The sequence below is a fragment of the Condylostylus longicornis genome, unplaced genomic scaffold (assembly GCF_029603195.1).
Source record: "Condylostylus longicornis isolate FDR11 unplaced genomic scaffold, ASM2960319v2 ptg000043l, whole genome shotgun sequence".
NCBI classification, from domain to species: domain Eukaryota; kingdom Metazoa; phylum Arthropoda; class Insecta; order Diptera; family Dolichopodidae; genus Condylostylus; species Condylostylus longicornis.
Genome location: NW_026578012.1, coordinates 2,131,297 through 2,144,634, shown reverse-complemented (window position 1 = coordinate 2,144,634; position 13,338 = coordinate 2,131,297). Strand labels below are relative to the sequence as shown.

Below are 13,338 nucleotides of genomic sequence, written 5' to 3'. Positions count from 1 at the left end.
ATTCGAAATGAATTTTTAGGTACTCGTATTTCGATACAAAGTAAAAATTCCATTATTTAAAATTCCACTCGTAAAATCCTACAAATTACGAAATTAGGTATGACGTAGACTTTTGAATGATCATAAATTCCTTTCGTAGAAATTATATCAATCAGCAATGGCAAATACAATTTTTCGGAGTTTCAAAATTAATATTTTATTTCAGTGCTATTTTTATTACGAAAGTAATTTATGGTTAAACTATTACGAATATTCCGAGTAGAATTCCGAATTTTTCTGAATTTTAAAGTTACGATTGAAAAAATTCATGATAGGGCGGGCTGACAGTGTAAATTGTTAATATAACTAATTTGAATAAAATTTTTATTCTCTTGTAGTAATTAAATTGTAAATATTTTTTTCGAATTTATTTTAATACTAAGTAGAACAATATTATTAACTTTCCTTAACTTGTTAATAAAATTTAGAAAAATTCTTTACAATTTTTCGGACAAATACTTTTCCTAAAATTAACAGGTTTTCTTGTGATTTTTTTTTTCAAATAAACAGAATTTAAATTTTGTATAAAAAAATTAACTTTTTATTAATTAATTAATAAAATCTTTAATATTATTTTTAATTATACACGTATATATTTACATATACATAACGTTATATTTATTATTTTATTATACATTATAGTATAAAATAATATTTTTTTCTTTAAATTTTAATTTAAGCTTCTGTTACTTTCTTTTTCATTTCCATTAATTAAAAAATACAAAATAATACCATTTAAAAAAAATATTTAATATTCTTATATAATATCTAATATAAAACTAGGTACATATTATATACTATTTTATTTTATATAATATATTTTATTTTCTTCTCGGTAATACAAATCTATTTGATATTTTCATAAATGGTGTTTCCCATAATACTACAGCTATAAATGATGCTGCAATTGATAATACATTAATACCTAATAGATCAGTAAATGAACCCATTTCACTAAATAATGTTGCTTCAGTTCGTGTTCCAAAAACACCATATATTAATAATGGTGCAATCATATAAATGCTATAACAGAATTTATTCATAAATAAAAATATTTTTGAGCTCATCATATTATTAAATATTCCGCCATAACCTTGTTGACATAAATAAATTATTGTACCAATAAAAATACCAAATATCATTTTACCAAATGACATTATTATTGCAACAATAATTGATGGTGTATTTCGAAAATATGTCATAAATATTGTTATTAAATAAATGACAACAGCTGTTAACCAAAATACTGTTAATGTTGGAAAACTAATTTTAGCACCACCTTTATTATTAGTTTTATACAGGGCCCAACCCATTAAAGCACCTCCAAAATATGGATTAACTCGTACCCATGGTTTTACATATAATGCCTCTAGCGTTGAATTTGAAACATCAATTCTATAAATGAAATTAAAGAAATTTTATTAGTGCAATATTATATTTATTAGGAGATTAACATATTTAGGAGCGTAATCATAAATTTAAGTGTTTTGAAGGAGAAATAACGTAGTTCAAGGAATAAGTGTACCAATGTAATATTTCGATAATGATTTTGTTGATTTTCTCCTTAACATATGCAATTTTTACGGTTTTTTTTTAAATAATTCAAATACAATATTATAAGATCATTGCTTATCCTAAATGTATGCAATTTAATATTGTTTTTCTTTCTAAATGAATTAAAATGATTTAAATTACTTAATTTTGAAAAAATTCTTAAATTCAAAATTTGTTCAAGTATGCACTAGAACCTAAATGAAGTTTCGAAATAAATATTGCAAAATTTTTATTACTAACTTTTTGTATAACTATAAAATTTAAATAAAATAAAGAAAGCTATTACAAAATTTACTCTTAAAAATTATTGAAAAAATTTGGCTACAACATGAAATCAAGTATTTCAATATAACATTTAAAGTCATCTGATTGCTATAAGATATAAATGAAATATAAATTTACTTACTATATATTTTGTAACATTATACTTACTGAAATGTGATTCCATTATAAAAATTACACCAGAAACTTATTAAAACCAATGAAATTGCACTTATTGCAAAAATACTTTTTCCAAGTTTTTCATGTTTAATGTACACGAATATAATTATTTGGAAAAATATGAAAAATTGCATTTCACAACCCAAATACCAACTCCATGACGTACAAATATATTTTAAATCCATGAAATTATTGATCAGCAAAATGTTATACCACCAAGTTCTATAAAATATACAAAGAATAAATATAAAACAAAAAATTTTAATAAATTTCAAATTTTAATATAAAAAAAAATTTTACTCTCTACAATTAATTCCAATATTAGGATCCATTCGAAATGGTGAAAAAACATCTAAAAGTTCGAAGAATATTTCAGCAAAAACCATGGCCAATATAATCATTGGCATTAATCTAAAAGCAATTTAAATAAATTATTATATAAGTTGGAATTTTATAGAGGCTTACCTTAGGTAGCGATTTAAAACAAGTTTTAAGAAAAATTTAACATTTTGCCAAAATGAATTATTCTTTACCAAATTTGTATAAAATGAATTCGAAAGGAAATTATTAACCAACAAGAAGCCGCTGGAATTTTAAAACATAAAAAATTAGTTTATAACAAAATTTAAATAAGAAAATTTGAAATATGTGGAAATTGACTAGTCAATTATGTGGTCAACTATTTTTGATTTCTTTCAATTAAAATGCTAAACTCAAATCCGCGATTTTTAGGAATTTTTTTTCAAAAAAATTTTAACATATTCCACTGTTCGGCTTCTTCCCTTCTCTTGAATACAATAATTTTTAAATTTTTTTAAATTAAAACAAAATTTCCACACATCTATTATATTATTATTTTAGTCACTTATTCAAAATTACCTTATTACAAAAAAAACATCAACATAAAAACATGATTGTATAACGGGTTGTAAATTAAAATTTTCTAATTTTGAAAATAATTGTGGTACATTACTAATTGCAAATAATGAATAATAATAAACATGAAATAATGTAACCCATAAACAAACAATTGTTCGTAAACCAGCTATTACTGAAATAAAATGTTTTGAATCATCTAATTTTAATGCTCGATTAAAATTATCCCGAAGATCAAAGCATAATAGAAAATCTTCAAATGATGATTTTTCTTGTACTAAATGATCATCACAATTATTTTTCATTAATTGAGCTCTTTTTTCACGCATTCTTAATACAATTTCTGCTAAAAATCCAAAAATTAAAACAGTTGACAAAAGAGTCCTGGAAAGAAATAAAATGAATCTTTAAATATTTTTTAATTTATAAATAAAATTTACGATATTGTCAATGAAAATCTAGATAAAATTTAGGTATAAAATTGAGGCTCAAATTTTTTATTTGATAATCTTTTTGTAAACGTGCAAGATTTGCGTTTACGCAATGTAAAAGTTCTATGTTACACACACCGTTATTTCAAAAAAATCTCAATACAATTCTAAATCCAAAATATTTCACTCCAAATGGTTTGTAGACTTTTTTACAGTATAGATATTTAAATAATTGTCGCGACACTCACACTAATTATAAAATTTTTTATTATAGAAACTCCAATCGGGCAAAGCCCGAAATATGTAGTCATATGTAGATTAACTAATTAAAGGCAAGATTGATGTGATATATGAGTTAAGTTTAGACTCGTTTTCAAATGTGTGAGCAAAACATATTTGTAAATGTGTATGTATACAATTAATTATCTGAAATTTCCCTTAAACTATTATAGAAAATATTATCTGAATACAAATGATATAGGTCTCAAAACCTTTACAAATTACATTAGTACCTGTTACATTTTACATTATTACCCGTTAAAAATTAAATTATAAATTTCAATATACACGGTGATTCACCGACTAGTTAGGTTTATTTTGTAAATTCTGTAAAAAAAATTTTAGAAGTTTCAAAAAAATTCATGAGAAATTGTCGAGAAAAAAAAAATTAAAAAAACAAATAAAAGATGAGTAAAATTGGAATTTTCCTCAAGTTCAAGTGCTTATATTTCCGAAAAAACATGCAAAACCAAATACCCCGCTGTTCTTTATTTGAAGCTTTCTTAAACCTGTTTCAAAAACTATTTGTTTGAAATTTCTATCTTTTTTGGAACGGAAGTTATAAGCAAAAAAACTTGAATATGTTAAAATTTCGCCAAATTTTCTTAAAATCCTTGTAGCTCGAAAACGGCTCCGAATTAACACTATGTTCCGAAAAATAAAAATGTTATTCATTTTAGATCCTCTACCCGGTGGTATATGACTCCTAACTTGTCGTTGAATCATCCTGTATATTCATCCTGCACATACGAATACTTACAAAAATATAATAACACCAATATTTAATACAAATTTCCATTTGAGTGATGGTGTTTTACTGGCAAGGAAATTCATCTTTAAATTCAAATCCTTTTGTGGTTGAAATGTTTGCCTACTAAAATATGCTGTCGAGAATTGATTGATTTTTTTCATAGAACATGAAACCGGTAAACAGACACCCACGTGAATTGTTTGCTAAAAAAGAAAAAAAGAAATTGTAAATTTTTTTTTTTAAATTATTCAAAGATTGTTAAAAGTGTAATTTGTTAAAAAGGTAAGCATGTACACAAGCATATTTGTAAAATTTGTGAAATAAAAATAGAAAAATATTTTAAAAAATATTTAAGAGAACATAAAGTAAAGAGAATACTTATACAAATTTATGTGGAAAAAAATAATAAATGAGAGAAACAACAACCTTTTTTTAAAAACAAAAATTTTTGCTACACATTAATTATTTGAAACTAGAGGACATTGTTACATTTTCCAACTTAAAGATTTTGTAAATTCTTTCTATATGTCAGAAAAATTGATTTGAATAGAGTGCTATTCAATATGTAGTGTAAACTAAGGTAAAATATTCATTATGTGATTGATGTGTTCTGATGTCAGGCACACGCAACTGCAAGATAAATTTTTTACAATTTTGTAAAAATTCATACAAGTCGTAAGAATCGTAAGAACAACTAAATTATATAAAATAATTAACATATCTGCAATTAATTTACTTATTTTTTAAAACATAATAGAATAAAAATAAAATATGCATCAAATGGTAAATTTGATTTAATTGGAGAACGAGCTTAAGAAGATTTGTAGATTTGTGCCTCCCCCCCCCCCCCCCCCCCCCCCCCCCCCCCGTAGTTCTTCCGTATAATAAACTGCAAAAGAAATTTTTTTTTGTTTATTCTGCAAAATTGTTTATCAACTTTTAACAGTACAATTCTAGAATATTTTATTACAAATATTTGTCGAGATGTGTACATAATATAATTCATGAGAATTAGTAAAATTGATATTAAAAAAATTCGAATACTCAAATGGTATTACTTTCTTAATAAAATGTTCCAATTTTATAAATTGTTACCGCAGTACTCGCATTCTATCAAAAAAGCTCTAAAACGCATAGTCTTATAAGAAACAATGTATTTTGGAAAATTTTACTTGCAATTCCAATGTAAGTAACAATAATTGAAAATTTTTTCTCTCTTTAATTTACAATGTTATAAATTATGAAATTATTAAAATTTTAAAATTAACATTTCATATTTACAACACAACTCTATTATAAGAATTAATAATATTATAACACTTTAAACGGGAATTGGACTGTTAGGCCACATATATAGAGAATAGCACTCTAATACCAATATATCACTTTACATTTTTATATACGGAAAATAAACATCAAATCTTCAATATTGACATCTAAAGCTTAGTTTTTACTCTAAGTACAATTCCATTTACAAACTACACCCAACTATTCGGAGTTAGTTGGTTGACGTAACCGGTACAGAAAGTCCACCACACCTAAATTAGCATAAATGTGCAATTTTATTTCCACAACTTCGTGATCACTAGGCCGTCATTGAGTCTACAATTAAAAATCACTTCTTAGCTTTATAGCAAAGTGTAGTATCTACTCGGAGTAGTTTGAAATATTTAGGCTTTTGAGTAACTACCAATTACTTATAAAAACAAATCTACTGTGAATTTTAAAAACAAGTTTTTTTTAATGGGAATTTTTTTCTTTTCTATGCAACAAGTGAAAATAATTAAGAAAAAGCTTTACAAAAACTAGCTATTTAGAATTTTCACTCTACTGAAAAATAGTCATTCACAATAGACAATCATATAGGTAGTCATTCACAATAGAATACAAAAAATGTAAACTTATGTTTTTTTCAGTTTCTTAATATCCAATTAATTTTAGTTGATTTTTATGTGAAACAATTTAATTTTTTGTGAATTTTCATTTTTTTTTATTTCTTTTAAAAATTATTGCAAACACGCATATATTAATAACAATATTAAATTACAACAGTAATCCAATTGATCCAATATAATTAAGGCATACAAACAATTTCGCTAAGTACTATTTTGAGCACACGTTTTGTACAATAAGCATTTGTATATAACATTATCCGTTATTTTATAATCGTTTGATTTTGTAATTTTTTTATTTTTTGTATAATAAGAAAATGAAAGAAAATTATGAGTTGAAGGTGTTGTCGTCGTATTTTTTAACCATTATTACAAAATTTTTCTTTCTTTTTCATTTTTCTCATCTTACAATTAAATTTTTTTTTTTGTTTTTCAGTGTAGGTATATTTACTCTTTTTTGGCACAATTTCAGTACATTAATAAAATATTGTAGATAAATAAGTAAGTAAGTAAGACAGACAAAATAAAAATGACAATTTTTATGGCGAGGCTTCGTTTTTATCACTTTAACAAATAAATAATTACGTGCAACATAAAGTGTTATTAAGTAACCCGTCGTTTCGTCGATAATAAAGCAATATTAAACATGCTGCATACGAAAAGAAATTGGATCAAATTTTAGTTTAATTGCATCTATTTTTATTTAATAAAAATAAAATGAATTAAATATGAATTAAATGTACTTCAAAAATAAAACAAATCTAAAATGTTTGGATATCGTCAAAAAAATTTTTAAAATTTTTTAAAATTTGCTATGTGAGCAGCACATATCGCGATCGCGATATTAGAGTGTTGCATAAGGTAATGAAACAATTATTTGAAATTTGTAGAAGATAGCCTTAGTTTTAATGTAACTAGAAAAATTTAAATTTATTTCTTATTACAGGTTCATATTTAATGATCCGTTTTTCCTGTAAAGTTTTCCAGTTAATTTTGTTGACAACCAGAATATAAATATTAAATTTCAACGAATACCTTAGATTATTTCCATCTGGATATGATAAAATTCGAAAAATTAAACCCTAAGTGAAGGTTTTGTTTCCAATAACCAAAATTTGCAATATTAAATTTTAAGGAAATTGGTTTGTTAAAACTCGATATACGACCAAAAATTTAAATTCGACTCTTCAGAAAAGGTTTAATGCTTGAGACATGATATATCCCAAAGTTGATCAAACCATCCCATTCTCAAAGTAAACTCAGATACAAAATTTCGTCAAAATTAGTTTAGTGGACATAAAGGCAGACATCTTTTTTAAACTAGATAATTTATGCTTTTCTAGTACTGATATCCGACCACTTCCAATCCGATCATCCTTCCTCATTACTTTATTTTTATATATACTCTTCATATTCTCTACTTCTATCTCTGCAATATTAAAATTTAAAAGTTAATTTTTATAACAGAGCAACATATCCTTTTAAAACACAGCTGCCATACCCCAAACAAGTCTCATTTAATTCATTTCCATTCATGATTTCCCTAATGTTTTTAATTAAATTCAATGTTATTTTTAACAATGTTTGATGTAATCATAAACAACAAGCCTATGGATTATTTTTACACCAAAAATGCTCACTTACACCTTCTTTTTACAATTTTGGAATGATGATTGCACAAAATGTCTAAAGAAAACTGATAAGTCATACAATTGCTCAATTTAAATGAAAGCTCTATAAATTCATTTTTTTACAAGATTAATATAATTAATCATCATTGAAAAAGGGCTCAACATTTGTTTTATTTTGATTTATGTTGTTCTACATGATTTTGGATGGCATTACATATTGTAAGATCAAGAAACTTGTAACTGGAATTTCAATATCCTAATATTATTGAAAAAATTTATATTTTCATCAATATCATCACATACAATATTTTGAAACTTATTGTTTTATTTAAAATTATTATTCTTCACTGAAGTACTAATTTCCACGTGTAAAATAATGAACATTATACAAACAAAGTAACATTTCAGTGGGTTTTGCAATGGGAGAGTCTTGTGGATCTTATAAGAAAAAAAAATACCTGCCTTTTACCGTTGAACAGGCTAGATATCTCCCAAAATGAGGAGACTAACATCTTTCCAAACAGCTCTTCCACATTCGAAGATTTTTTTGGGTCTGAGTTCTTTTTTGCTATGTAAAAATACTACTCACTTTAGCGAATACTTTAACGGAATAGGATTGGTAAGATAGTGTAGCAATAGAGTGGAGTACGCTCTTGAAGTTCAGTAGAAGGAAGGCGCAAAGTGAGATTGATTTTCCCGCTGAACAGTAAACGATATTTGCATAAATCAGGACTTATGAAGATGCATGAACCATCTTCTATTGAACCACTGAGAACGATGATGCAACTGAGCATGTTTTTGCCACTGCGGCGTACAGCGTATTGTGATCATTGATACTTGGGCAATTTTATAACTCGTTGGAATATCAATGCATTGCAAGTGACCATTTCTGTAAAGGATCTTGATCTTAACAAATCATACCGTTTTCTTAAGTGTGTGGGGGTGTAACTTATTTAAGGTGTAAGTTAGGATTAAAAGAGGTTCAAAATCTTTTCTTTTCCTTGAACTTAATGTTATTCTTGAAAATATCAGTAAATGTCAAAGAGCTTCTTATTCTTATTTGTTTTTTCTTGTATTATTTAATATTTAATTTTATAATTAATTCTTTACTTTTTTTTTGAAGGGTTTGTATACACTTTTACATAAACGCAGTAAATACCTTTCATTATCATCTCATATTATCTTAAAAGCAAAGGTTATTTCTTAAACCAACTCAACCCATTTATAACATAATAACTTTGAAAACGTGAATGAGAATCACAAATCAATTGTATATACCAAAAAATAAAATAATAAATCAAAATAATGCATTAATGCCCAATTGTTCTACTACTTTACATTATACACACATACAATATACATACATGGATATGTGAGATCAGTATTATGACATTTACAATTAAATATAAAATGTCAAGCTGTTAATGGATCGTCCATGAATTTAATCTTAATTATTTTTTGTATAAAATGCCCATTTTATTTTTTCCTTAATTAATGATCGCTTTTATCTTGTATAAAATTTTAAGACAGATTTTTCTTGAAAATCATTATTTTTAAGTGTACGAAATTTAATTATAAACAATTTTTATAATCGATTAAATAACACTCATGCAATAAGAGCATTTCCATTTGCTGTATTAATAAAGGCAGTGTGAACACTCGTTATTTCATTACTCGTTACTTCGGGGTATTCAAAGTAACTGCAAGTACTCGTATAAGAATAAGAATATTCGTTACTCAATACTCCTATAGAATCTTTCATATTGTCACGTTATTGTTTTTGATATTAGTAAATCTGACCTAACCTATATTATACTTTTTTTTTATATTTAAATACATACTAACAATTATGTGTGTATGAACGGTTAATAATAAGAGAGGTAACGAGTATTCGTGAATACCATAGACACAGCTGTCGGGAACGTTTGTGGACTATGGACAAATATGTACTATGTAAGTATGAGTATGTGCCACTCGAGTTTCTTACATTACTCACTAGAAAAATGACATTTTCAACTGACTTTATTGATTGTTCTGTTGTGACAAATAATTAATTTATATGGAATTTTATGTACCCACTATATTACGGGTATCTATGATTGAGTTCTCAAATTTTTTTTGAAAATTATTAATAGTTGGAATTGAATTTATTTTTCTTTTGTAAGCAATATGATGGGCCACATTTTGGAGCTGAGTGGCCGACGGCTGCTGCGTGATAAAGTATTTGGATTGCACATCACTAAAAATCAGTCAAAGCATTGTTTATAATAAGAAGAATGCATGTAGGATTTTAATATACTTATGATAGACTTATTAAATTTCGATCGTTCTTCTATGTTCAAAACATGCTTCTACATAAGCATTATAATAATATATTTATACATATATTTTGCAATTTTATTTAAAAATATTGTGACCTTATGAATAATACAAACTTTAAGTATCATATAATTAAGTTAAAAAAAAACAATTTATTTTCACAAAAATAATTTCATTACAAAATTAATAAAAAGTTCATAAATATTTCGCGAAATTTTAATGATCTTTAATAAAAATATTAAAAATTTTAATAAAAATACCATTTCTTATTTTTTTGTATTTCTTCTTAAGAAAAATATTGACAAAACACAATATCTATAACTATATAGGTGCAAACACGGCAAGTCATAAGAATATCATAATTTTTAATATCACAATAATGTCATTCAAATCAAACGCTGTAATATACATAAATTAAATATTGATTAATCAAAATATAAATATAAAGATCAATAGATTCATGAACATTATTTTTTGTACATTTATATAGCTGAGAAAAATGATCAAAATGCGTAAATATCAAAACGTATGTGCGACTATAGGTAAATAATAATAAAATGTGCAGAAATATGCGTTTTTACATTTCTATAAGCTAAAATTCTAAAAGTTGCTGTAACGAAACACCGTTTTGTCACACTAAAACGAAAACTTGACGCTAAACGTCATTTTTTCACACTGAAATATTGTACAATTACGTTATTTACGTTTCATCGGTACGCACAATAGCCTTCTCTACCGCTTGAAACGTTTCTGTCCAACCGACATAATATTTCTTGCTTTTACCGCATTTTACCAGTTAGTTGACTGCGTCTATTAATTCTTCTACTGTGGTCTAGTTTTAACTTGTACGCCGCGCTTAATGAAAAAAATGGAAGTTCGTATACGAATGGAACTAAGCAAAAAGAAAATTAAGACTGAAGCAAAATTTTGACATATCAATCCTTTCTGTAAAGTTACATAAATAGCACAACAACTTCATGAAAATATACGTTTTTAGTCAAAACCGAATTCCATATTTTTTTACACGCTGAAAAGTCAAGTATTATTCATCTTATCATAAAACGTTTCAAACAAACGTCAGGTTATTAAAATTACTCTTTGAATTAATTTTTACCATAAACCGTTTTTAAAAAAATTCCGGAAGTAATTTTTTTCTCATAAACGGCAACTCGAAAAACTCTCAAATTTTAACAGTTCTATATTACCATAGATAGAAAATTGAAAGTTATAGTTTGACATATGGATGCATGTTTAACTCTTTTTGATACACTTTGTAATAATTAAAATACATAAACTTTTGCTGAATTTATAACCTAATTAATTTCATTGTTAAAAATGCGTTAGATCTCATATTCATATATCTACATAAAATATTAATGTATGCATGTATATATGTAGGTACTACGTAAATATATGTATTTTAAAAAATGTAAGGGCGATTGCACAAGGCAGCTCACACTTTATATTGTTTACTTCTTCTTTTCTTTTTTTTTTTGATGACGAAAAGAAAAATGTGGTCAAGAAAATACAAAGAAAAAAAAAAACTTTAAATTTTCTTTCTTTCATTCAAGGTTTTCTTTACATTATTTGTACAATATTTAAAATATTTTTCGGTTCATAGCAGCTGATTAATGCGATAATGAAAACCACTAAAAATATAGATGAATAATATTATGTATATGCACCTAAAACTATTATACGAAACAAAAAAACTCTTAACCGGTGGAATGTAAATACAAAAATAACATATTTTTAAATATGTATGTGTGTGTATGTAAAATCGACATTATGTTATTAATTTTGAAATTATTTTAAATTCTAAATTGATCACACATACATATTTGAAAGTTGATCATCTCTTATTTGAAAACACGTGCAGATTGAATTTATCAAACGATCGTGAGGAAGTTTATATTATTCCAAAAATTTAAGCATCTGGAAGTTAATAATTTAATTAATATATTGCTTGAACTGATATCATTCAATTCTGGCATTTGCGTTCGTTAACTCATTAAGTTCTCGTTTTACAATTGTATACATTATCGGCGTATCTATCATCCGATTTTCCGCCCGTATGTAAATTAATTTGTTTAATCGTACATATTGAAGAATCTCTTATTTATAAATACCATTCGAAATTGTTAACTTTACGGAAAGCAATATCCAACGTGTTATTAGTGATATTCGGGCTGAAATGTGTGAATTGAGCACAGCACATAAAAACTAATCGTATATAGGGGCAACAGTGCACCGCAACCATGTATAAGGATCTATTGTGCGCCGCCATCCGAGTGCGGGGCATGCCCTACAACACACGCTCGAGACATACTCTCCTGATGAACTCAAGCAACTTGTGAGGACCAGAAGACCGTAACTCCGCCACCGTTAGAGCAAAGATTCCCAGCCTCTCTCCCCCCCCCCCCCCCCTATGAGCAAGAGCATCACACTCCCCCAGGAGGTGCACCGAGGTCTCTTTCGCGGTCAATTTAGAATTACTGGCAACTCTATTGATTTATTAATAAGAACCCTATGCAAATTTGATTTTTTTCTATGATTTTCTTTAAATTTTTCAAAATTCAATATTTAAAAAATCACCCCATTCATATATGCCATAAAAGTGGAAATATTCCTAGGTGATTCATGAAAATCACACACACCAAAATTCACCTACATAATATGCACGTGAACTGTTATTGATGTACTACCTCCTACATGTAAACACATGCAATAAAAATGTTACATGTCAATGGTATGGCTTTTATAAATGTGGTATTATTGGTATTTAATACCTACTTTCTCCAAACTTATACGTATTTACTTATGAACGTATGTGTATAGCGCAATTCAATCGACAATATCGTTATACTTACGCAATGGAAATAAAATAATCGCGTATATCTGATTATTAGGTTAAAATTAAATAAAAATACTTAAAAATTTTTACATTTTTTTTTTGTTTTTTATAAAATTGAAGTTGAATAAACGGAACAATATAAAAGTTAATAAGTACACAATAAATTATGATGACTGAGCATAAACTGACCGCTTTTAATTAGAATGCAGGTGAGACACCGAAATTTTTAAAAGAAAAACAAATTTTGTTTTAATTTTTTTTTAAAAATATC

General features: G+C 26.0%; 1 protein-coding gene across 1 annotated transcript in view; it reads right to left on the bottom strand.

Annotated features, from left to right (window-relative positions):
- Positions 1 to 758: 758 nt before the first annotated feature.
- Positions 759 to 13,338, bottom strand: part of LOC129610046 (O-acyltransferase like protein-like) — a 31,262-nt gene continuing 18,682 nt past the window's right edge. The window contains exons 6-11 of the mRNA XM_055522363.1: positions 4,381 to 4,574; positions 2,914 to 3,294; positions 2,500 to 2,619; positions 2,335 to 2,445; positions 2,026 to 2,256; positions 759 to 1,434 (exon numbers count right to left, since the gene is read on the bottom strand). Of these exons, the coding sequence (XP_055378338.1) occupies positions 861 to 1,434; positions 2,026 to 2,256; positions 2,335 to 2,445; positions 2,500 to 2,619; positions 2,914 to 3,294; positions 4,381 to 4,574 (1,611 nt within the window). The 3' untranslated portion in view covers positions 759 to 860. The remainder of the gene's footprint in view (positions 1,435 to 2,025; positions 2,257 to 2,334; positions 2,446 to 2,499; positions 2,620 to 2,913; positions 3,295 to 4,380; positions 4,575 to 13,338) is intronic.